Here is a 27,691-nt window from a genome sequence, read left to right on the forward strand (position 1 = left end):
AGCGCTGTCACTTCTCCAAACTTATCCTCAACGTGTTCAACGAAAAACTGAGGCTTCGTAGGTAGAAAAGAGTCCCCATCGGTTCTGCTACAGACTAAAAACCGAGGCGAATATGGCTCTCTCCGTTCTGTAGCTCTACGTTCCTCCCATGGTGTAGCGAGGGAGGGAAACGATTTAGGGACATACCTGTCGGCATTGTATTCTATCTTGTCGTTCTCAGAGACTGCTGGTGCCGTACGGTCACCAGCAACAGATGACTTAGTCCGCTTCATTGTGGGTCATCTGCCCTGATGCCACCCACTCCGATCAGGGGCTCCCCCCACGGGCGCCACACAGCCACAGCAAAGGCCAACTGGCATGATGGCCATCGCCGGGAGTCCTGATGCCCCAGGAAGACAGGCATCTACTCTTCAGCATACATGGGGAGTTTACAGCTCAGGCATCAGCAGTGCAATCCCTGTGTTGTCAGGGGGCTACCATCAAATGGGTACATGATGGCCCCGCCACAACAGACTGGCTACCGTGCTGGATATTGGGTGCACAGAAATCCAATATTGGCATAGAGGCAAAAGAAGACAGGAGACAACGGAAGAAGATGACATACCCCGGAAAGTGTCCTCACTCAAATAGTTGACTCGCAGGTGGAGATACAAAGCCATGACAAGAGATTCAGGAGATCGAATCTCAGGGCACTTATGCACCACGCGAGATATCCTTCCCCATATGGCCCGCACTTTTGTAGAATTTTGAAAGTGGCAGGTCAGACCACAGAATGGGACCTGAACTCATAGGGCCGAAAAGTGTGTGTGTGTGTGTGTGTGTGTGTGTGTGTGTGTGTGTGTGTGTGTGTGTGTGTGTGGTGGGTAAGGATCCTGCAGCACGTCTATATGCCTGTGCAGCAGGTGACACTCCCAGCCTACCAGTCGACAATGATCAGTATCTTCAACAGGGAACAATTCAGTCTGTGGAACAGCCAGCTCTGTAGCTCCGCTTGAAATCTAGGACGCTCAGAGAGGTGTCTTGCTGTTCGCATTCGAACCTCGGCAGATTCTCACTGTGCTGAGAATAGCTTTGCAATACGAGTGGCATTCACTTCCTATGAAGCTCATACAGACCATAATGACTCACATGACGGAAACGTGGCATGATTATAGATCAAAAGAAGATTACAACAAAACACCTCTACATTCATACATGGACAACAGATTCGAATGCCTGCAGAGGAATACGATGCTTAACATTAAAGGCAAATTTCGCATGGAGTTCACAGGAAACTTCTCTGTTAACTATGGACAAGGTCAGATGACTGATGGCAAAAGCTGGGAAAGGATAGCATTGAAGCAGCTTTGCATGCCTCAGCGTCGTGAGCAGCGCAAACATGTGTGTATCCGAAGTTAATTCCTCAGTTTCCAGCAACGAATCATCCTTCAAGGTTATAGCCACGTAACTGGCGTGGCTCATCGGAAATTGACGTCGGGTGACACGGGAATGTGGCCAACATCCATTAATCGAGTGCGTCTTCCAGCCGGACATTAATCGTGCTAGAATCCTGCTTACCAAGCTAACTCAGTCTCTCTTTCTTTTTTTTTGCGACATACACAAGTTTTAAACTTTAGCATTAGACTGTCTGGATTATCAATTCGCGTGACTGAAAATCAAAATACCCGATCGAACATTCGATGAGTTACTGAGATGAAACTATAAGATTCTATTTTTGAAGAATTCCGAATCGATTGTTTCTTTGGCTTATTAGGCTGTCACTGGCTGGTGGAATTTAAATTTGACCAGACTAGGGGGGGGGGGGGGGGGTCTGCAGACGATCAGCCTCTACAAAATTTAGTAGAAATTCCCGTCTTAACACGTGCAAAACTTGTCGACAAATGTTCTCCCACTCCCTATTCCCGCCCAACTGCCTCAAGATAGTTCGTCAGTATCATCACACTTCAAGCAGGAAACGGCCTCTTCTCGCTCCTTACATGTTGTCACTGATGAAGCCAGCAAAAGTGTTACAGTGAATCATGAGAAACGTGTATCAGTGCAGCAAAAGTGTTACAGTGAATCATGAGAAACGTGTATCAGTGCAGTTGGACTCGGGGTCGGACACGAGACCTGTTGAATGAAACCGAGCGAGGTGACGCAGTGGTACGACACTGGACTCGTATTCAGGACAGTGTCTCCTATCCACCATCCAGCCATCCAGATTTAGGTTTTACGTCATTTCTCACAATAGGTTATATGATGGTTGTATCGAAAGACCACAGCCGACTTGCTTCCCCAGTCCGACCTTGTGCTCCGTCTAATTACTTTTTCGTCGACAGGTCGTTAATACGGATCTTCTTTCCTTTCTTCCTGAAAGAAACGGCCGCATCATTTCGCATGTACAAATGCGCCCCTACGCAGTGTCTGCTTTACCGAAATTGCATACATGCTGCCATCGGTTAATATATGAATGCAGAAATATGAGAAAACAGTGTCAGAAGGACTTGCGGCAGTCATTGGAAACTTATTTTTCTAACACGTAAATTTGTGTAGGTACTAAGGGAATAAACGCAAAGTATATTTCTTAACTCTAGGAGAAACCTACTCCTACCTACTTCAAGGAACTATTTACCTGTAGCAATTACTCTGCAAATCAGAAGACGGACTAGGTACTGAGTACAGTGTCTGCTGGACACTAATTTGAGCAGTAATGAAGCCGTTCACCACTCCGGCGACGATTTAATTGCGATCTTGTACAAATCGAAATACAGCGACGGTAAATTCTACGTCATCACTAAATTAATTTTTGTCCGAGCGGTAAATTTTGATTAATATTTGGTCGATACCATTAATGAAGCTTAATGTAAATTAAGAGGAATATAATCTTTCACAGCCGGTGTACACACGGCGGTACCTAGTCTTTTCAAATGTCGAAATTTTTGTTACCGTAATGACACTATGACAGACCATTACTAAAAAAAAAAAGGGGGGGGGGGGCGAACAGTTTCCTACAGCCTTTGCGGTCATGTCATCATCACACTCATTCGCACTCATTTATTTTCTTTTTTAATGATGACGAACAAGCGTGATTACGGTCCGCTAGTTGCAGTTTGAGTTTTTCTGTTGTCGCTCAGCGTACAGCAGTAGTAGTTTAATTTGCGACATGCTGCAGCATAAATCTTGTAAATATTTAAGAAAATGACGTGGCGGAATCACATTCACAATACAAGATCAAGCTTCATAGAATTACATGTTGATGCTTTTGGACCATTGAATCTCAGAATCTTCACTTTAAGTCGATATATGAAACGAAGACACCCTTCTCGGAACATTTCTTCACATCAAGAATGCAATACTGAGTCGTAAATACTATGCGTTCCTTAATTATATTTATTTCGCAAATGAATAACATATGTATGAAGAGCTGAGTGTTTTATTTCTCTAATTTATAAATCAGTCCAGACGATGCGAAAATCATTCAAAAACTCGAGGGTGTTTAGCAAGCAACGGAGACGCGAATTTTGGCGAGTACTAGGAGAGACAGAAAACCACACAAATGGATCAATGAACAGACTGAATGGAATGTATAATTATGACCGGAAAGAGAACTAAATGCTGGCCAGTGGGACACGTTGTCAGGAAACTGCTCTTGATTTAAAAAAACGTGAAGACGATCTAATGGAAGATGACATTATGAAACGTGCAGGAATAACAAGGATGATATATGAAGACCTCGATGTATGTAAAGATCCAGAGGAAGCCTTTACCCAACAGTGAACGTAATATGAATGAGGGTGGTGGTGGTGGTGGTGGTGGTGGTGGTGGTGGTGGTGGTCGTCGTCGTCGTCGTCATCATCATAGAAACTATTAACCTGATTCAGCTGCTATCTTCGTCACAAGGTTGTGATGCATATATCCAAGCAACACTGTTCTGTAACGCTTAAGGACGAGATAGATAAAGCAGCATAATAACTACATGGTGGAAATGAAAAAGTGCAAGACGAAGTTGCTAGAGATCTGCCAGTCGTACACGGAAGCCGCACGTCACATGGCATGAGGTCAGCGTGACTATAGCGCCTAATGGGGCTCGACACACAACACGAGGCAGTCGAAGAAACGGGAAAATACAGGCAGGCAGGCAGTCGGTGAATAGTTACGGTGAACTGTGATGGTGTACTCCATTGCAACATGGCCCGGAGGCAACATCTGGATGACTTCAGACGAAAAGCACTCATCGCAAACTGGAACGAGGATGAATTGTGGAGAATGCAGTCCAGGAATTTGGTATTGTTTACAGCATTGCTTCATGTGCATGGGGAGCGTTCCGAACCACAGGCACCGCTGTTCGGAGAGATGATGGTTGACCACGGCCAACTACAGCAGCAGATGAGCGCTACATTGTGCAACAGGCAAGAAGGGGACCACGTTTAACAGGACTACAAGGTTCGCAATCTCACGCTCCACAGTGGAACGGCGAGCGCAAGGGGGTGGTCTCTCTGCCCGACCACCACTCCGTTACGTTCTGTTGGCACCCGCCCACCGGCGGCACCGTTCGCGACGATGCGTACAGCATAGGGATTGGACGAACGAGAAGTGGGGTCGCGTGCTCTTCTCGGATGAAAGCAGGTTCAGTGCGAGTACTGATTCTGGACGTATCCTCATATGGTGAGAGGTGGGAACACGTAATGCACCCAGAAACACTGTCGAACATAAACGTTTTGGTGGCTCAGGAGTTATTGTGTAGTGAGGCATAATGTTACTTGGGCGTACTGACCTACAAAATTTTGAACACGGTACATTCACTGGTCGGCGTTATTATGGCACTGTACTCCTTCTCTGTGCGTGTTTTCTGGGGTGAATTCGACTCTGACTTCATTTTTATGGATTAAAATGTGGGACCGCATCGAACAGCGCAGATGGGAGAGCTCTTGGAACGAGAGGATGTTCGCGAATGCACTGGCTTGCCCGTTGCCCCAACTCAAATCCCATCGAACACATGTATCAACGACCATCCAGCAGTTGTCTGCCGCGCTGATGAAGGAATGGAACGGCCTACCGTAACAACTCCTTACCAACCTTGTGGCCAGCAAGGGAGCACGTTGCAGAGCATGTAATGCTGTCCGTGGAGAACTCACAACCTATCAAGAACCATATCCCGTCTTTTGTAATGTCCAGGAGCCATCACAAATCGCGGTCAATTCAGTGTGTTTCTCGACTTTGACTATGGCTCTGAGCACTATGGGTCTTAACATCTGAGGTCATCAGTCCCCTAGAACTTAGAACTACTTAAACCTAACTAACCTAAGGACAGCACACACATCCATGCCCGAGGCAGGATTCGAACCTGCGACCGTAGCGGTCGCGCGGTTCCAGGCTGAAACGCCTAGAACCACCGACTTTGAATAAAAGTGTCATACACTGCAGCAGTTATTTCTACAGTATATGCGATTTAAGTTTCATCAAACTATGTTACTTGACACATCATGCGGAAGTTACTTTCGTCCTTAAGGTTTGCAGACCAATGTACATCAACTGTTCACGTTTGGAATTTCCGTCAATGTAGTCGCCACCAGAATGCAAAATAAATTTATTTATCTACATCAATAAGTGATTTATAATCTTCTAGAAAGTGCCAGTACTAAGACTTAGATACATCACAGCGTTCCTTTATTGAGAGTATGTTTCTATTCCAAATCTCGAGGGCGCACTTTCGTAACACAGTCCAAGTTGGGTTGGAAGATTTTCAAACGTTGAAAATCATTACTGAGAAATCGAATACACGCAGTGAGTTGAATAAAGAGATAGAATATATCCAATATGTACGTTCCCCGCAAAGACTAGTATGTTCTTGGTCGTTCAACGACAATGTGCTTCGCCAGACAAATAATGAATTAACAAACTCCAACAGATGGAAATTTGACACCAGAGCAAGCATATTTGTGATTTCCATAACCGATAGAACTTTTCAGCCCGTTATTCACATTATCACCATAAACAACTGCTTCGAAAGCAAAAGAACTGACATGTGCAACCGTATGTTCTGACTGCCTACGAGAAAAAGAAAATCGATTTGAGCATCAAGTAGGTAAAAGAAAACGACAGTTAAAATTGTAAACATCATTTAACTGAACACTTTATTCACTGGTGGGACGTAGAATGAATTCGGTAAACACATTACTACCTTTGAATTTCGCAAAGTGGACTGAAAGCTTCTGTTTCATTTTTACATACTTACAACTTCCTTTTCGCCATCCAAAAACTGCCCAATCAGGTGTCCAAATTCAGATGTACTCATTTCTTTTTTTTTTACTTAATAAATTAATGTATTTATTTATATTCTTTGAAATGAATGTAAACTGAGGTGCCAAAAGTCATGGAATACCTCCTAATATAGCGTAGGACCTCTTCTTGCCCGACGTTCTGCAGCAACTCGACGTGTCTTGGACACAAGTCGCCGAAGTCCCTTGCACAAATATTGAGCCCCGCTGCCAGTATAGCTATCCATTATCACCAAAGCGTTGCCGGTGCAGATTTTTGTACATGAACTGACCTCTCGAATGTCCCGTAAATGTTCAGTGGGATTCGTGCCGGGCGATCTCGGGGCCAAATCATTTGCTCGAATTCTCCAGAACGTTCTTCAATCAATCGCGAACAATTTTGGCCCGGTGACATGGCGTTGTCATCCACAAAATGTCATCGTTGTTTGGAAACACGAAGTCCATGAATGGTTGCAAATGGTCTCCAAGTAGCCGAACGCAGCCATTTCCTGTCAATGATCGATTCAACTGGGCCACAGGACCCAGCCCACTTCACGTAACCACTGCTCACACCATAACCGAGCCATCACACACATGCACAGTGCATAGTTGACAACTTGGGCCGACGGCTGCATGGGATCTGCACCAAACTCGGTCCCTACCGTCAGTTCTTACAAACTGAAATCGGGACTCATCTGATGGGCCACAGTTTCCCAGTCGTCTAGGGTCCAACCGATATGGTCACAACTCCAGGAGAGGTACTGCAGACAATATCGTACTGTTAGCGAAGGCACTCGCGTCGGTCGACCGCTGCCACAGCCCATTAACACCAAATTTCGCCGCGCTGTCCTAAAGGATACGTTCATCGTGCGTTCCACATTGATGTCTGCGGTTATTTCACGCAATGTTGCTTGTCTGTTAGCACTGACCGAAACGCCGCTGCCCTAGGTTGTTAACTGAAGGCCGGCGGCCACTGCGTTGTCCGAGGTGAGAGGTGATGACTGAAATTTGGTATTTTCGTCACACTCTTCACACTGTGGATGGCGAAATACTGAATTCCCTAACGATTCCCGAAATGGAAAGCCCCATGCGTCTACCTCCAACTACCATCCCGAGTTCGAAGTCTTAATTCCAGTCGTGCAGCCATAACCACGTCGGAAACCTTTTCCCGAGTACAAATGGCAGCTCCGCCAATGCACTGTCCTTTTATACCTAGTGTACGCGATACTACCGCCATTTGTATATGAGCATATCGCTATCCCATGCCATTTGTCACTTCAGTGTAGAACAGCTGTTAATACCGTACTCACTTGCTACGATGATTACCCACATCCTACTCCTCATAACTGAAAACAATGCGTTGTGGTTGTTGTTGTTGATGATGTACAAACTCTCTGTAGTGGATGTTTGAACGCTGTGTTACTATCTTCTAACACCATCAGTATTAAATTCATGAAGAAATAATGATTATATGCACAATTATTTATTTTGGGTGCGCAGTTCAAATGGCTCTGAGGTCATCAGTCCCCTAGACTTAGAACTACTTTAAACCTAACTAACCTAAGGACATCACACACATCCATGCCCGAGGCAGGATTCGAACCTGCGACCGTAGCAGCAGCGCGGTTCCGGACTGAAGCGCCTAGAACCGCTCGGCCACAATGGCCGGCGGGTACACAATATCTTGTGGGATTTCCGAAGGTAATTCAACAGCCAGTTAGTCCTGTCTTGTAAACAACTAATGTTTTGAATTTAGCAAGAGACCAACCGTTCAAGAAACTTGAGTCCTTCAGGCTGAAGTGTGTTGTGAAATGTTTCAACGTGTCGATAACACGATGTCTTGCCGTGCTTCTGTGACAATAACTTATGTTTATACACCCACGTTCAAAAAAAAAAAAAAACGGAACACCTTGAACGACTTGGGATAGGGCGTTCATATTCACAGCACATGTATATTAGTATGTTCTGCAGAAGTGATTTGCATTTGAGACATCTCGATTCAGCATGTGAGCTGTTGCCTCGAAGGCAAACGGTGCGCCACGGGCCCTCATAATTTGTTCCATGCGTGATGGTATCGACGCGTATAAGACGCGAATGGCATCCTGTGATATAGCCATCCATGCTTCAGTCACGTGTTTCCAAAGTTCATCTGTGATATTTGATATTGTGTCACAGTGTTACACCTGTCATTTCACCATATCCCATACATTTCCGATTGGCGACAAATTTGGTGATACGGCGAGCCAGGGCAAAAGGCTGACATTCTGTGACACCAAGAAGGCACGTGTCCGTGCAGCAACATGCGGTCGTGCAGTGTCTTGCTAAAAAATGGCGTCTGGACTGCTGTGCAGAAGGGTATGGCTATGGGTTGCTGGATGTCATTCACGTTGGTCGGGCTGGTCACAGTGCACTGGACACACGGCAACTGTGATTTATGGTTGTACCCAACGGCACCCGACACCATAAGGCCTTGATGTGGCGCTGTATGTCTTGTGAGAATGCCGTCACTGTGATGTGACCATGGACTCTCATTAGGGAGGACGTCAATTTAAATTTTTTAGTTTACCTACATCGCGTAAGGCAAATGGAAGGATTGTTCCTTCGAATAGGACACAGCCGATTTTCTTCCCCAATCCTAAGCCATGTCTTTAATTACCTCGTCGTTGACGGGACTTTCAACTCCAATAATCCTTCCTTTATATTGTTCTTATTAACCGCTAATGTATATTTCGAAGCACAGTTCCATACTCAGAGCTTCAGTGCAATGTCAGATTGTCACTTTCAAATCGTGGTGACGTTTCATCAATTGTGTTCCGACCACTAAGATATGCTTCTCTCAGTGCAGTTGGTTTAAAGTTTGCGGAATGAATAATTCATCCTACAATGGATTTACCCTGTAATGGAACTCCCTGACAGACAAAGTTCGTACTGAATAGGGATTCATACCCTTGCAATTTGCCGGTAGTCATCTTAGTAAGTAAATGAGCTTTTACGAACGCTTCACGGGCTGATGCAAGGGTTAACGTGCTGATACGTGTTTCCTAAGTATCTGTACTCAACAAGGGAACTCACAGAGTTCCAATGTAGCAAACATGGCAGTTTATTATGAGGAGGAAGGTTATTCGATTACTGAAGCTTCCATTCGAGCCATGAGACGTGTCTGGCATGCCAGTCGCTGAAATAATTGCTCTCTAGAAACTATTGTGCCAACTGAAATCCTGGTCAGCTTATCAACTCTCATGTCAGGAAATTTCGATAAAACTGGGTAACTTCAAGGGACTCGGTAGAATTCGTCATTAAACTTGACATGTAGCTAAGCAATGAGAATTTTCTGCGTCTTTTTCTTTTCCTGCATTAAACTTGGTTCTAAAAGATTCCATTGGTAAGTTCTTTGAAAAGAACAGAAAACTAATGTGTACTTCCTCGTCGACGACTTTATTATAGATGAAGCGTAAGTTGGTACTTGGGAGCGATGGGAAGTAAATCCGCTTGCACCCTTTGCAAAGGAATCATCCCGGCAGTTACCTTACGGGACTTAAGGAACGCACGGAAAAAGTAAATCTGAAAGTTCAGGCGGGGGATTAGAATTGTCGTCATCCTGAATGCAAATGCTGGATCTTACCATTGCGCCACCTTGTTCATCATCTGCCACGATCTATCTCTGAAATCCAATGGTCGGAACGTCTCAATCCTCGTTGTCGAAGTCGGCGTTGAAAGCTAGATTGTCGTAGACGGCAACGCTACAATCCAGCATCAAAATATCTACTAAAGAAACTGAAAGGAGGAGATACTTATTTTCATTGGGATCGATGGTGCAGAACGGGAAGTTCTCGGCGGCCGCCTGGCTCTTGGTGAGGACGTTGAAGAAGGTGGACTTGCCGACGTTGGGGATGCCGACGATGCCCACCTTGAGATTGGTGCCCACGCGGCCAATGAGCGGCTTCCTCTCGGGCTCCTCTACCTTCTTGGGCGCCATGGATGCTGAAACAAATGCACGCACACAGTGTAGGAGAGCGCACACGGACGCAGGGAAGGGCAGGTCCGCTGGATATGCTAATCGGGAGGGACGGCGAGGCCCCGGGCAATCTGCCCTCCTCGACCGGACACGCCCATCACCGCCGACTGCACAGCCCCCCGTCGGCTCGGCTCGCCTCGCAAGTTATACTTTCTTGCGCAATGACCCATTCGTCTCCGCGCTCCGGCGCTGGGCCTGCCTGCCCCCTTCGCTGATCGCCGCCCATTCTCCCGCCCCCTACACAAATTCATCCATCCACCTGCTCCTTTCCGCCAGCCTCGCCCGGAGAATGTATAACGAGGAGATGGAGGGACGGAGATCTTTTAATCTGGGCGCGTACGTACGTTCTCTGTGCCCGGAGCCAGAAGGCATTTAATGGCCGGCGTAATGCTGGACCTTTCGATACGGAGTCTGCAATCCCGATTGCCGAAGAATGGGCCGGGAAGGTCGGCTGGAGGGGGGGGGGGGTGGAGGGACAAGGAAGGGGTGGAAAAGAGAAAGAAACAGTATTAATGTAATTACGGCGCCGCCCGCTTGGTCTTCTCTGCCGACGCCGAACGTCTAATTTAGTAACCAGATTCCTTATAAATGGAGAGCAACTACGGCCAATCACAATTTCTTGACGGAGAGCACCAAGTTCTTCCACTGAAAATTTACATATGTGGCGGAAATCGTATCTACTTTTTTCCCCAGCTTGCGTTGGCGGCAAACGCCGCCGAAGGCTGCCCGCCGAAGTTTACGCCCCAAGATTTAATGCTCGGCAGGCGTGGCTTAATCAGAATAAAACGGAAAAAAGGAGGGGGAGAGTGAGAGACGTAAGTATTTTGGCTGTGGGGCCAAGGCAGACCTAAGAATTGGGCTTATAGCTATAATAACGTGTCGATATTGCCTGTACTTTTGCATCCCAACCTCTCTTCTTCATTAGACGATGCCTTAGGCCAACTGATATACGCGCCTGCGGGTGTCATTACATTGGCCGAGTTAACCCCATTTTCATACCACCAGACGTCGTTCCGCCCATGCTAGATGGTAAGGCGTTCGATGAGCTCGAGTTGGTCCCTAATTATGGAGCGATCACCACAATTAGCAGTGCGTATAGGTAGATCAGCAGAGAGATGCAGATTCGTATGTAAACTGCCGACGTGCGGAAATGTAGGTTTAACAGCAGATGGCCGAGTTCGAGCTTGAGAGAATATATCTATGTTATGACCAAGATGGTTGGTTGGTTGTTTTTGGGGAAGGAGACCAGACAGCGTGGTCATTGGTCTCATCGGATTAGGGAAGGATGGGGAAGGAAGTCGGCCGTGCCCTTTCAGAGGAACCATCCCGGCATTTGCCTGCAGTGATTTAGGGAAATCACGGAAAACCTAAATCAGGATGGCCGGACGCGGGATTGAACCGTCGTCCTCCCGAATGCGAGTCCAGTGTCTAACCACTGCGCCACCTCGCTCGGTATGACCAAGACATTAGGCGACAGTTAAGCAGCTGGGCTGAATCAATGCTGCGCAATTCACCTGATTTTTAAGTTATTGTCGATATCTGAGAGGGAGGTCAACAGCTATCATTTTTTACTTTCCACGCATTTATAAAGAATAATTTTCTTTTCACTCTCAAGAGTTGGCAGACTTTTTACCTGTCTCGGAGTTAATGTAATTGTATATTGACATGCTAATCTCGCGAAAGAGCATGCGAATACTGAAAACTACGAGGCAAACTTCCCATAAAAAAAGCGCCATGAGATACGGTTTGCGTGTGACAAATGTCGAAAGATGCTTTGCTGTTTCATCACAGTGCAACATCTTGCGCTTTCGATCTTGCTGTCACAAAAGCATGTGTGTCTAGTCAAGTTATTTCTCCCCTTACTTCATACAGCAACTTGCACTTCCTTCTTCCTTATTTTCTAATGCCTTGTAAATGCTATAGTTCGTTCTGATGTAAGTTTGTTCCTGTTGTTTGATTAAATTCAATGTTTTTGCTACTCAATCGGTGATACTTTTTGTGAATACCTTGCACAATAATTTATCACATCACAATGAGCACAGAATAACCTTCTAGCTTTTAAATGCTGGGCATTTCTTCTGATTCAACACTTCAGTACTTGATACTAGATGGATTTGTTGCATCTCACTTTCGTATAGACGGCTACAACGAATTTTACATGTTGCGTTACGGTAATTTCAAAGTGTTATCAAAATTCTGGGTACTATTTATTTCTGCTTACAATGTTTTCCAAAAATATTTATTTTGCTGTAACTGCACCGTAAGCAACGCCCTCACTCGAAAGTGCTGCACTTCTCCCGATACCATCGTATTTTCTAGCAGTTAGTTACCATTATGCTTAAGCCTCCGGTACCAATGGAGTCCTACGCCACTCCCTCCAACAGTCCTCTATTACAGTAAACAAATCAATAAAGAACCTTAAAACTGTTTTCTTAAACATCACAATGCTTTTGCAGGAATGGTAAAACTGCCTACCCACAAACTATGAAATGACACATTCTGCCTGTTACGTGCAAACATATTATTTAACCAAGAAATTGAAGCACAGTGACAACGCATTTTCCACATACGCAGAGCTGTGCCAGAGGTGAAAGAAACTGCAGAACACTATAAAAAATTATAGCATCGAGCAGAGATCGAACTCTTTAACAGTTGGCTATCTAGTACGACATCCATTCAGCGATTAGTCATCCAAAAATCCTTTACAACAATCCTTTACTATCACCAGTTTTCCGCTGGTGTTATGCATGACTTATTAGTTCATCAAAATGTGATGATAGAAGTATTGTATCTCTTACGTTTCTTGAAGACACTTGTTCCTAAAGGCCTACGAAATAAACCTTAGAAGAATGTAACGATAATCATCTATATATACCTGTTATGATTACTCTGCAATTTTGGCAGAGGATTCTTATAACCACTTTCAGGCGATTTCTCGAGCGTTCCAACAGCACGCGGGAAAAATGAACACCTGATTTTTTTCGTGCAAGCTCCAATTTTTCTTAGTTTATTATGACGGTTTCTTCTCCTAATGCCAGAAAGGGTTCATAAAATGTCGGTCTTGTGAAAACGGCTTTTTATTCACACAAAGTAATGAGTCTATCGACAGGGGATCTCAAACTGATACCAAATTTATACATTTCCAGGAGGCTTTTGATACAGTTCCGCACAAGCAACTTCTAAACGAATTGCGTGCCTATGGAGTAGTCTCCGTAGTGCAACTGGATCGTTATCTCCTTTCAGATTCAAATGGCTCAAATGGCTCTGAGCACTATGGGACTTAACATCTGTGGTCATCAGTCCCCTAGAACTTAGAACTACTTAAACCTAAATAACCTAGGACGAAACACACATCCATGTTCGAGGCAGGGTTCGAACCTGCGACCGTAGCGGTCGCGCGGTTTCAGACTGAAGCGCCTAGAACCGCTCTGCCACCCCGGCCAGCCTATCTCCTTTCAGGAAGGTCACAGTTCGTAGTAACTGACTGGAAATCATTTAATGAAACCGAAGCGAATATGGGATTCACCAAGGAAATGTTACATGTTCTCCGTTGTTCTTAACCCATATAAGCGATTTATGTGACAACGTCAGCAGCCCTCTTAATGATGGTATCGCTGCCCGTCTAGTATAGTCAATAGAACATCAAAACGATTTCTACTGTCACAAGATATCTGCATGATTCCAAAGTTTTTAAATTACACTAGCCGCATTTGGGCATCGAAGTGAATCAATGGCAACAGGAGAAAATTTGTGCCCCGCCGGGACTCGTACCCGCATCTCCCGCTTGACGCGAGCGGTCGCTTTAACCGCCTCGGCCATCCGAGCTCGCTTCCTACCCGACCCGCAGCTTAGTGTCACCTAGCCGTGAACCCCTCATTCGCCATTACCGCTTCCCGCAAGAGACTGGGCTTGGTTTGCACCCGCATGGAAAGACTGGATCTGCGGTCTTCGCATCTTACTGATATATATGTGTGCATGACGCGAAAGGGCTACTGCTAAGAGTAATTCGCAGCACGTTCGGTTAAGAAACAGGAAGGTGAGGCAGACCCGGATCGGCTAAGTCCGGTTGATTAACGACCGTGGTTGGTGCACCAGCCAGACTGAGTGTGGTTTTCAAAGGGTCTGCCACACTCGTTTAGGCAAATATTGGACTGGTCCCCCAATTTCCACCTCAGAAAATACGTCACACAAACAGAAAAAAGTTTATACGATTCACGGACAGATGGTGCACAAGACTTCCCCCAGGTAAATGGCGACTGAGGCGACAGGAAGGGCAACCGTCCGCGAAGTTAAATAAAAATAAGTTTGTCGAATCTTGAGTACAGCAGAATCCGTACTATACTGGATTAACATTAACACGGGGACCATACAAACTCCCCCTCACCGAACTGATTCATACCGACAGGGTGCGTAGGCATGACTAGGATTTTAACATATGTAAACAGGAAGACGCAACTCTTGACCGTTTTCGAGAAAATCGAGTTTGAAATTTTCAGGCGTACTTATATGTGTAATTTATACGATTACTAACACTTGGGCGCTCGGCAGCGTAGCGAGTAAGCGCCTAGTTTCATAAGCGCAGACCGAGCGAAGTGGCGCTGTCGTTAGCACACTGGACTCTCATTCGGGAGGGCGGCGGTTCAAACCCGCATCCGGCCATCCTGCTTTAGGTTATCCGTGATTTATCTAAATCACTTCAGGCAAATGCCGAGATGGTTCCACTGAAAGGGCACGGCCGACTTCCTTCCTCATCCTTCCCTAATCCGAGGGGACCGATGACCTCGTAGTTTGGTCCTTTTCACCAAATCAACCAACCAATCAGAAGTGCGACGTCTCTGGATCGAATCTCACTGTATTTACTTTTTTTAATTACACGTATTTCAAACAACAATTGTGCAAATTGCCAATACCTAATGAATCATTTATGATTTTCATAATCTTTATACTGAAAAAAAGATTTTTTTTCGCATAGAGATTGGAAATAAAGAAAGGATGGGAGAGAACATTCTATCAAATCAGCTTAGTCATTTTGTTCATATTACTGTATTTACATCTGTGACAAGTATAATATGTAATCTATGCTGCACGGCACAAGTCAGGATGCTACTGATCGTAAAACAAGGAAAACAGTAATATTGCGACATGTAGCGCATGTAATGAACGCCGATTTTTTTGACGTCAATGGTCTTTTCGGTGTGCCTATTGCACAACAAACTTGGAAACTTGGTTTACATTCATAAACGGTTCTTGGTCATCACACAGTTTCGCGGCATACCATGTATATAGAAGCACGTCACCGAACACTGATACCTGTAACTAATGGTGTATGATTAATTGAATTTTTATGCAGTATTCTCTACGAACTCCCTCTCTTCTCTATGATTTATAAACAATTTTGTAGTAGTTATAAAAGGTTCTTCATCTGCCTGTAAAAATAAACGTCGCAAGGCTGCATTAATGAAGTACATTTTGGAGATATTACTTCAATAGTGCACGTTGGCAGACCATCTCCATGTCAGAAAGTTTCCGTTGCAATTAAAATGAAAGTCAGTGGCGACAGCGAGATTCGATCCTGACATCTCGCGCTTATGAAACTAAAAGTTTACTTGCTCAGCTGCGGACGCTTTAAGTCGCAAGTATTTCAGCATGTCAAAAATTTTCACACGCGATTTTCTCGTGAACGATTCGTGTTTACATATGTTGGTGTCCTAGTCGTGCCCCACACAAGCTAACAAAATGAATAAAATCGGCGAGGGGAAGTTCGCACGGGCCCCTTGTAACAAGATGATCTGCATGTTGCGAAAAGTGACAATTCGCTCCAAACGCTACAAGTGTAAAGTCCAACACATGAGTACTGGAAAAAATTCGTTACCGTTCTGCTAAACAATAAATAGCACGAATTTAAAGATTATCGAAAACTAATTACCTATGGTTTACAAGTACAAACAACTTAGATGGGAATCATCACACAGAAAGTGTTATGGAGGCGGCGAACCAAAGACTGTGTTTTACTGGGAGCACTTAACAATGCAACAAATCCACTAAAGAGACTGGCTACACTACCCATGTCCGCCACCTTTTGGAGTTTTGCTGCGGCGAATTATATCCTTACCACAGAGGATAGACGGAGGACATGCAGAAAGTCGACAGAAGGGCGGCTCTTCTCATCATTATCATGAAACAGGGGGAGAGAGGGTCACGGATATGAGAGATGTGGGGTGGCACTTATTAGAACAAAGGCGTTTATCGTTGCGGCGAGATCTTTTCATGAACTTCCAGTCGCTATCTTTTCTTCTGCTTTTCTTACTCCCACCTACAGATGGAGAAATGAGCATCGTAATAAAATAAAAGAAGTCAGAATTCACAAGCAAAGTTTCGAGTTTTCATTTTTCTCATGGGCGGTTCGAGTGTGGAACGTTCGATAAATAGCCTGAAAGTGGTACTATGAACTCTTTGCCTAAGTAACGGACGTATTGTACACAAACGCACGCATGTGAGGAAACGAAAGGAGCCCAGTGCTTACCATCTCATCGACAGAAATGTATACTCACGCAAGTTACTACGGAGTTACAGTTAGCTGCTATGTTGGTGAGACATCGCCCGCGTTGCCACGGTGCACTGTAGTTCTGTGAGTCACATGACAGGAAAGTTTCAGGCCTTTGCTCTGGCAGACGACTGAGAACCGAGCGCAGCATAGAGAAAACACACAATATGAGCCCATTTGATCACGGCCAGAACCTGGGTGTCCGACATAGGGACATTCCATCTCCGAGGCACCGGCAAAGGGCTTTTGATGTTCCACTGTATCAAGGAAGTACCGTGAGTACATCTATTTGGGGAATACAACCGCAGCGAGTCAGTTTCCACAGGGAGCACGTGGTGGCGACAGAGATCACCGCTGACTACTGCGGACTGAAAAAAATGTACATTCGGACCACAGTGATTCCAGTCACTCGCCAATTTAATGCTGGACGACAACTAAAATAAGTGAGCCGTCATATTATTCAGAGCGATCTACTCGCTGTGATGTACGTTCGGAGCACTGTGTTTAGTAAGGGAGTAACAACACCGACTATGGGCGCTCGAAGCACGGAAGAAGATTGCCTCGATGATGAGGTACAGTAAACGTCCGTAGTAGGATACAATTAAATCAAAACTCATATTAGCTAATGCTTCCCACTTGCTAACAGAGCACTTTTATTGCTGTCAGTGGAGGTATTTTAGTATGGAGGATGTACACTCCGAATAAAATTGGGGACTTACACGTTTGCCATCGTCTCTCACCGACGAACGACTTAGACCGTTGCAGTCCAGGTATATGCATCTGTTCATTCGCCTGCAGCTTCCTGTAGACAAAGAACCGTCGATGCCGAACTGTGCCAAAATTGATGAACACTCCATACGAGGGTTCTTGTGAAGCATTCACGTACAGCTGACCTCGACCTTGTAGATGAAATCAGTGAGGTCATCGAGCGAGACGTGAGAAACTTTGACCCAGATCCCACCAATCGTCGTGAGAGGTGGGCGTCGACGGGCAGGGTGAGCAGTAATCGGAGGCTCTTTGCTAACGAAGCTGTGGTTTACGCGAATATGTCGTTGAGCGAATGAAGGAGTATACAGGATGGCTTGGTTAAGATTTCTAGTAGGCGTGATGAATGGCAGCTTGCTCAAAACGTAGAAAAATGTAAGTTAATGCAGATGAGTGGGAGAAATAGTCCTGTAATGTTCAAATACAGTATTAGTGGTATGCTACTTGGCAGAGTCTCGTCGATCAGGGAAGATGATTATTTAACTTCGGTTTATTGGGAGAATTCTATGAAAATGTAGCTCATCTATAAAGGAAAACTTGTGCGACCCATTACTGAGTACTCTTCGAGTTTTTGGGATACCTTCCAGGTCGAATAAAAGGAAGAAATCGAAATAATTCAGAGGCGAGCCGCCAGTTTTTTTTACAGGTTGCTTCGATCAACACGCGAGTATTACGGAAATGTTTCGTGAACTCTAATGGGAATTCCTGGAAGAAAGACGTCCTTTTCGCGAAACCCAATTGAGAAAATTTAGAAAACCGGCATTTTAAGCAGATTGCATAACGATTCTACTATCGCCAATGTATAATAAGTCTCTCTTACCTTCGTGGACACAAAGGGAGCAATACGCACGAGTCTGTAGTTCTTTAAAATTTGGAAATAGATTTTTGCGGGATAGTTTGCGTCTTTCTTACGTTTCTGCCAGTTCAGGTCAGTCAGCATTTCCGAGCCGTTTCCCTGTCAGTCAAACAAACCTGTAACAATTCGTGTACCTTTCTTTGAATACGTTCAATGCCCCTCTTACTACTATTTGATACAGGTCCCGAACATTTGAATTCTATGTAGGTGCCGTTGTCCACATGACTAACACATACAGAGCTATGGGTGTTTCATATAGATAAACCATCTAGGGGAGGCGGAGTACCTGAACCTTACGGTAGGCCAACAACTGATACTTGTGGAGAGAGACTGGAGAGTTTCTTTAAAATTCTGACACTCCAACGATGTGGAGACAGACTGAAGGGACTGGTGGTGACATTTGTGGGGCACATAATTCGCTTTTCCGGCGACTCCAAGGGTCGCAGCAAGTAAGTCCCATGCGGATTCCCAATGGACCGCTACAGGAAATAAATAACCGACCTGGTGGGTGACTGGCGGTTTGTATCTCGTCACTGAAACCTTCCTTTTTTTTACATATATTCACGAATACAACATATATCTCACTTTCCGGATCTCAACAAGGTTCCAAATTGTGCCTTGTTTTGAAAGACGGTTCTGGTTTTGTTTACTGATATTAATTTGTGCTCATATTAGTCGCATTTATAATGCTCACACTTTATTGTGATTTCGGCCATCGACTTATCATCTATCCTGGCATCCATACAACCATCCAACTGTAAGAGTGATCTGTCTAGCTTGTGTCAGGCTGCGACACAAAAGTGGTTATTGTGAAAAACTCTTGAGTGTCATTAGTGTATCATGGATACAAAGTTTATTACTGAGTTGTGGCAGCAGCAGTAGAAAACAGAAAATTCAGTTACAGTTTGAGATATTACAAAAACAGCACAGCTACTTGCTGAAGTGCATGTAAGAGTGGGACAATATTCCACCAACAGCATTAACACCATTTCTGGCTTTGATGATGCTAAGAAAACTTGGAAAACATATTTCGGATAGTTTCCGCTGTTTTGAAAGACTAGTAACGTGCCTAAAACTCAGATTCCGTCCGCTCTGACACTGTTTTCCAGAAATTACATTTAACAGCTGCTTCATAACTTGCCACCCGGTATCTTGCATAGTTCATTCTGCACTCATTTTGAGATTCAAATGCATGTAGTGGCTGCTAGACAACATTACAACCAGCGTCAGTAGGAATTGAACCAATCTGATAAATGCCGGTTGGTCCATTAGTTAACAGAGCAATATTCTGCGCTAATAATGCAACATAACTTATACCAAAATTCTTCAATCTGGGACATGGTTCTGTGTCTAGCTCCTGGCGAGGAAGTTCAGACTAACACCACTAAAATAGTGTCTGATACTAGGTTGAGGGAGGTTCGTCACAGTTCAGTCACCTCGGGCGTAGCTGAAAATGCACTCCATGCTGGCTCGTCAATACACCGTTTTCTTCGAGGTAATTCATAATGTTCGAACACAACATATGTTCCATAATCCTGCTGAATATCGACGTTAATGATGTTGTTGTTGTTGTGGTCTTCAGTCCTGAGACTGGTTTGATGCAGCTCTCCATGCTACTCTATCCTGTGCAAGTTTCTTCATCTCCCAGTACTTACTGCAACCTACATCCTTCTGAATCTGCTTAGTGTATTCATCTCTTGGTCTCCCTCTACGATTTTTACCCTCCACGCTGCCCTCCAATGCTAAATTTGTGATTCCTTGATGCCTCAAAACATGTCCTACCAACCGATCCCTTCTTCTAGTCAAGTTGTGCCACAAACTTCTCTTCTCCCCAATCCTATTCAATACCTCCTCATTAGTTACGTGATCTACCCACCTTATCTTCAGCATTCTTCTGTAGCACCCCATTTCGAAAGCTTCTATTCTCTTCTTGTCCAAACTAGTTATCGTCCATGTTTCACTTCCATACATGGCTACACTCCATACAAATACTTTCAGAAACGACTTCCTGACACTTAAATCTATACTCGATGTTAACAAATTTTTCTTCTTCAGAAACAATTTCCTTGCCATTGCCAGTCTACATTTTATATCCTCTCTACTTCGACCATCATCAGTTATTTTACTCCCTAAATAGCAAAACTCCTTTACTACTTTAAGTGTCTCTGGGCCTGTAATTAAACCGATTCCTCCAACTATTATTGAATATTGGTGTAACCTGTGCAACTTTCCTGTCTTTGTGTACATATCTTTCGTCGAGCGAACGGTTGCATACTCTGAAAGAAACCTAATTGGTATACAGTCTGGGCAGAAGACTTGCTTTTATTAAGTGATTTAAGAAGCTTCACTACTTCGAGGATATTTACTTCTATGTTACTCATGTTGGCAACTGTTCTTGATCCGAATTCTGGTATATTTACTTCGTCTTCTTTTGTGATAGCATTTCGGAAGGCTGTGTTTAATAACTCTGCTTTGGCAGCACTGTCTTCGATAGTATCTCCACTGCTATTACGCAGAGAAGGTAGTGATTGTTTCTTGCCGCTAACATACTTCATACACGACCCGAATCTCTTTGGATTTTCTGCTAGGTTTCGAGACATTAAAGTTTCGTTGTGGAATCTGTTATAAGCATCTTGCACTGAAGTCCGCACTAAATTTAGAGCTTCCGTATAAGATCGACAATCTTGGGGGTTTTGCGTCTGTTTAAATTTGGCATGTTTGCTTCGCTGTTTCTGCAACAGTATTCAGAGCCGTTTTGTGTACCAAGGAGGATCAGCTCAGTCGTTTGTTAATTTATTTGGTATAAATCTCTCAACTGCTGCTGGCACTATTTCAAACCACATCTGGTCTACACTTATATTATTAATTTGGAAGGAGTGGAGATTTTCTCTCAGGAAGGCATCAAGTGAACTTTTATCTGCTTTTTTGATTACGTATCTTTTCGTTTATTTTTGGAGGATTTGGGGGTTACAACGTTCAATCTCGCTACGACAACCCTGTGTTCACTAATCCCTGCATCCGTTTTGATGCCCGTTACTAACTCAGGATTATTTGATGCTAAGAGGTCAAGTGTGTTTTCACAATCGTTTACTACTCGCATGGGCTCATGAACCAACTCCTCGAAATAATTTTCAGAGAATGCGTTTAGCACAATTTCGGATGATGTTTTATGCGTACCTCCGGAATTACTCATGTATTTTCGCCAACATATCGAGGGTAAATTAGAGTCACCACCAATTATAATCGTATGAGTCGGGTACGTGTTTGAAATCAAACTCAAGTCTTCTTTGAACCTTTCAGCAACTGTGTCATCTGAATTGGGAGGTCGGTAAAAGGATCCAATTATTATTTTATTCCGGTTGCCAACAATGACCTCTGCCCATGTTAACTCACAGGAACTATCTACTTCAATTTTGCGACAAGATAAACTACTTCTAACAGCAACAAAACTCACCACCACCTACTATGTTTAGCCTATCCTTTCGGAACACCGTTAGGTTCTTCGCAAAAATTCGGCTGAGTTTCTCTCCGGCTTTAACCAGCTTTCAGTGCCTATAACGATTTGAGTATCAGTGATTTCTATTACGGCTTGGAGCTCTGGAACTTTCCCAACACTGCTACGACAATTTACAACTGTTATACCGATGGTTCCTGTATCTACGTTCTTCCTGTGTTCGACCTGCACCCATTGGGACTGAAGCCCTTCTTGCGTTTTCGCGAGACCCTATAACTTAAAAAACCGAAAGCCTACGACGTCATGACGAATTATTTAGTTTCATCAGAGTGCTTCGGTAGTTAGATTAATGCGCAAATATTCAAAAACCTAAACTATTACACACAGTTCCTGCGTTTTCGTTAGGGTCTACAGTATATATATATATATATATATATATATATATACTGTAAGGCTCACCGGCCACTTGACAATCTTCTTTTTCTGCGCGAATGCACAAACAGTGCCCAAACTCTTAAGGGAATCGGCAACGCACCGCGAGTGATGAGTATGATGGGCGGGGGCACTACGAATGTAGTGCGGGACAATACGTTGAGAATGTGGGTTTCGCGGGAGGCGTGCCAGAGATAAATCCCTGCAGTCGCGCTATCCTCTGTGTCCTCGGTGGCTCAGATGGATAGAGCGTCTGCCATGTAAGCAGGAGATCCCGGGTTCGAGTCCCGGTCGGGGCACACATTTTCATCTGTCCCCGTTGACGTATGTCAACGCCTGTAAGCAGCTAAGGGTGTTCATTTCATTGTAATTTCATTCTAACGAGCTGCTTAGTATATATCTATTGTAGGCCCTAACGAAAACGCAGGAACTTTGTCTAATAGTTTAGGTTTCTGAATATTTGCGCATCAATCTAACTACCGAAGCACTCTGGTGTAACTAAATAATTCGTCATGACATCGTAGGCTTTCCGTAATAAATCTTGAAAGTCTCTTCGGTTTTGTTGCCGGATCCTAAAATCAACTTTATTCACTATTTCGGCGATCCAACTGGTCGCCATCTGCAGGAGAATGCTGCTTCTGCTGGTGAGTCACGCTCAGAACTGACGCCAAGCTGCCAATCGAAGTCCTATACAGGCCACCGTACCGTACACGGGGCATGCCCCGCTCATCACAGTTGCTGACCTCTACGACTGGAAATGTGGCGCCGCCCTTAGTAGAACACTGGTGGCAACAATGTATCACAGTCAGGAACGATATTCGAATACTCGGACTGGCCGCACCGAAGAACGTTCTGTTTTGATGCGGGATAGTACAGGATTCCACGTCCTGCTAAGAGGAAACCCACATGCCCAGTCTTGGAGGGCAGCAACTGTGATGGGCGGTGCATGCGCCTTGTACGGTACGGTGACCTATATAAGACGTCGATTGGCAGCTTGACGTCAGTTCTCAGCGGGACTTATCAGCAGAAGCAGCTTTCTCCTGAAGATGGCGACCAGTTGGATCGCCGAAATATCGAATCAAGTTGATTTTGAGATCTGGTAGCAAACCCGAAGAGACTTTCTAAATAATTTGTCCCTGATTATGAACTTGTAATATGTCACAAAATCGATTTACTTTCCGACGCAAACGAAAACGCGAGAACTGTGGTTATTAGATATTAAATGAACACACAGAAACTCAAGAAACTATTAAAGTACACATAAAATTCACTCCTGGTCAGGAACTCTCGTGTCTCGGCCGGCTACTGCTGCCTGGCGTGTTGGTTCCAATTTAAGTTACCCGCAATTATAATCCCCAAGTATTTAGTTGAATTTACAGGCTTTAAATCTGTGTGATTTATAGTGTAACCGAAATTTAGCGTATTTCTTTCAGTGCTCATGTGGATGGCTTCACACTTTTCATTATTTAGAGTCAACTGCCACTTTTTGCACCATACAGATATCTTGTCTAGATCATTATGCAATGTACTTAGAAATCCCTCATCTATGTTGGCTTAAGCACATATAGAAAATTGTTTAGATGGAAATTACATTATTATTATTATTATTATCATCTTTCTTTCTTTTCTCAGACGTTATGTCTGGTCAAAAATGGAAAGTGACGCGGACCTTGATCAAGCGTGACTTCCTTTTAACTGTACGGTATATGTTATATTGCATTTTGGAACTTTCGGGTAATTGAACATGTATCAGTAATTACGGATTTCTGTAGTTGTATATATAAGTTTGGATGTAGCCGTATTGCATTGATGTACTGGTGGATATTGTGTGGTATGACTCCTGTAGTTGATAGTATAATTGGTATAATGTCAACTTTATCCTGATGCCACATGTCCTTGACTTCCTCAGCCAGATGGATGTATTTTTCAATTTTTTCTTTTGTATATTTGTTGTATTGGGTATGGATATTTCGATTAGTTGTGTTAATTTCTTCTTTTTATTGGTGAGTATGATGTCAGGTTTGTTATGTGGTGTTGTTTTATCTGTTATAATGGTTCTGTTCCAGTATAATTTGTATTCATCATTCTCCAGTACATTTTGTGGTGCATACTTGTATCTGGGAACGTGTTGTTTTATAAGTTTATGTTCTAAGGCAAGCTGTTGATATATTATTTTTGCTACATTGTCATGTCTTCTGGGGTATTCTGTATTTGCTAGTATTGTACATCCGCTTGTGATGTGATCTACTGTTTCTATTTGTTGTTTGCAAAGTCTGCATTTATCTGTTGTGGTATTGGGATCTTTATTAATATGCTTGCTTTACTATCTGGTGTTTATTCTTCGATCCAGTATTGCAATCATGAATCCTTCCGTCTCACTGTATATATTGCCTTTTCTTAGCCATGTGTTGGATGCGTCTTGATCGATGTGTGGCTGTGTTAGATGATACGGGTGCTTGCCATGTAGTGTTTTCTTTTTCCAATTTACTTTCTTCGTATCTGTTGATGTGAAGTGATCTAAAGGGTTGTAGAAGTGGTTATGAAATTGCAGTGGTGTAGCCGACGTATTTATATGAGTGATTGCTTTGTGTATTTGCTAGTTTCTGCTCATTCTATAAAGAATTTTCTTAAATTGTCTACCTGTCCATAATGTAGATTTTTTATGCGATAAATCCCCTTCCTCCATCCTTTCTGCTTAATGTGAATCTTTCTGTTGCTGAATGTATGTGATGTATTCTATATTTGTGGCATTGTGATCGTGTAAGTGTATTGAGTGCTTCTAGGTCTGTGTTACTCCATTTCACTACTCCAAATGAATAGGTCAATATCGGTATAGCGTAAGTATTTATAGCTTTTGTCTTGTTTCTTGCTGTCAATTCTGTTTTCAGTATTTTTGTTAGTCTTTGTCTATATTTTTCTTTTAGTTCTTGTTTAATATTTGTATTATCTATTCCTATTTTTTGTCTGTATCCTAGATATTTATAGGCATCTGTTTTTTTCCATCGCTTCTATGCAGTCGCTGTGGTTATCCAATATGTAATCTTCTTGTTTAGTGTGTTTTCCCTTGACTATGCTATTTTTCTTACATTTGTCTGTTCCAAAAGCCATATTTATCTTCTTCTTAAGTTGCCAATCCTAAGATTGATTTGCAGCAGCTCTCCATTCAGTGCGATTGTCGGCCAGCCTCTTCAATTCCGTGAAACTTCCGCATCCTAGGTCCTGCATTATCTGGCTTATGTACTTTCTTCTAGGTCTGCCTCTTGCCCTTTTGCCCTCCACAAGGCCTTCCATTATAGTGTGGAGAAGACTTTCATGTCTCAGAATGTGTCCCATCCATATATCTCTCCTCTTCTTGACCGTCTTCCAAAGAACTGGAACTTCCTCCGCTCTCTGCAGGACTACTTCATTTGTCATCCTGGCCGTCCATGGAATTTTTAACATCCTTCGCAGACACCACATTTCGAATCCTTCAATCCTTCTTCTTTCGTCCTCTCCAAGTGTCCAGGTTTCGCTGCCGTAGAGAAGCACACTCCCAACAAAGGTCTTTATTAACCGCTTCCTTAACGCCAGACTTATCATATTTGATGTGAGGAGTCCTTTCCTTTTATAGAATGCAGTCTTTGCCTGATTTATTCTACTTATTACATCTTTCCTACTACGACCATCTGATGTTATTCTGCTTCCCAAGTAGACAAAGTCTTGTATTTCTTTCAGCTTCTCTCCATTCAGCCTTATATTCGTAATTGCTTGATTATTTTGTTTGCTTGCAACTAAGATTTTTGTTTTTGACTTATTAATTTTCATGTTGTACCGTGTAGCAAGAGTGTTTTCCATTTCCTCCAACACTACTTGTAGTTCTTCCTCATTTTCCGCTAGGACAGCAATGTCATCCGCAAAACGCAGCATATCAACTATTTCAGTATTTTTGTTAGTCTTTGTCTATATTTTTCTTTTAGTTCTTGTTTAATATTTGTATTATCTATTCCTATTTTTTGTCTGTGTCCTAGATTTATATCATTACTGAATACTTCTGTTATCTTTAGTAATTGGTTGAGTTGTTGATTTGTTACTGCCAGTAGTTTTAGATCATCCATGTATAGCAAATGCGTGATTTTGTGTGGGTATGTTCCAGTTATATTGTATCCATAATTTGTATTATTTAGCATGTTGGGTAGTGAGTTCAGAGCAAGGCAGAACCAGAAAGGACTTAATGAGTCTCCTTGGTATATTCCACGCTTAATCTGTATTGGCTGTGATGTGATATTATTTGAATTTGTTTGGATATTAAGTGTGGTTTTTCAATTTTTTCATTACTATGTTTAGGAACTGTATCAATTTAGGATCTACTTTGTATATTTCCAATATTTGTAGTAACCATGAGTGGGGTACACTATCAAAAGCTTTTTGGTAATCAATGTATGCGTAGTGTAGCGACCTTTGTTTAGTTTTAGCTTGATATGTCACCTCTGCATCTATTATCAGTTGCTCTTTACATCCTCGTGCTCCTTTGCAAGTCTTTTTGTTCTTCATTTATAATTTTGTTCTGTGTTGTATGTGTCATTAATTTCTGTGTAATGACTGAAGTTAATATTTTGTATACTGTTGGTAGGCATGTTATGGGGCGATATTTAGCTGGGTTTGCTGTGTCTGCTTGATCTTTACGTTTCAGATAAGTTATTCCTTGTGTAAGTGTATCAGGGAATGTGTATGGGTCTGCAATGTAACTGTTAAATAATTTAGTTAGATGTGAATGTGTTAAGGTGAACTTCTTTAGCCAGAAATTTGCTATTTTATCTTTTCCAGGGGCTTTCCAATTGTGAGTAGAATTAATTGCTTGGGTGACTTCATGTTGCAAAATTATTACTTCAGGCATTTGTGGTATCATCTTGTATGTGTCTGTTTCTGCTTGTATCCACCGTGCATGCCTGTTATGTTGTACTGGGTTTGACCATATGTTGCTCCAGAAGTGTTCCATGTCTGTTATGTTTGGTGGTTTGTCTATTTTAATGTGTGTGTTATCTATTGTCAGGTAAAATTTCTTTTGGTTTGTGTTGAATGTTTGGTTTTGTTTCCTTCTATTTTCACTTTTTTTGTATCTTCTAAGTCGTTTGGCCAATGCTTGTAATTTCTGCTTCTTTTCATCTAATTGCTCTATCGCTTCTTGTTGTGAGATTTTACCTAACAGTTTTCGTTTTTTTTTTCTGACATTTCATTTCTTATAAATTGTGTTAGCTGTCCGATGTCTTTTCTCAGTTTTTCTATTCTGATCTGTAGCCTGTGTTGCCATGCTGGTTTTGTGGGTTTCTTCTATGTGTTGGTTGGTTCTGATCTCTGCCTAGTGTGTATATTTAGTGTAGTGAGTGCTCCTATATAAACCAGTAGTTGTAAC

The 27,691-nt window shown here is 43.2% G+C and overlaps 1 protein-coding gene across 3 annotated transcripts in view; it reads right to left on the reverse strand.

Annotated features, from left to right (window-relative positions):
- Positions 1 to 27,691, reverse strand: part of LOC126262572 (obg-like ATPase 1) — a 307,783-nt gene that overhangs the window by 231,466 nt on the left and 48,626 nt on the right. For all 3 annotated transcript variants that reach the window (XM_049959310.1, XM_049959288.1, XM_049959300.1), the window contains one exon: positions 10,032 to 10,217. In XM_049959310.1, the coding sequence (XP_049815267.1) occupies positions 10,032 to 10,212 (181 nt within the window). In that variant the 5' untranslated portion in view covers positions 10,213 to 10,217. The remainder of the gene's footprint in view (positions 1 to 10,031; positions 10,218 to 27,691) is intronic.

This window comes from Schistocerca nitens, chromosome 1 (genome assembly GCF_023898315.1).
Source record: "Schistocerca nitens isolate TAMUIC-IGC-003100 chromosome 1, iqSchNite1.1, whole genome shotgun sequence".
Taxonomy (NCBI): domain Eukaryota; kingdom Metazoa; phylum Arthropoda; class Insecta; order Orthoptera; family Acrididae; genus Schistocerca; species Schistocerca nitens.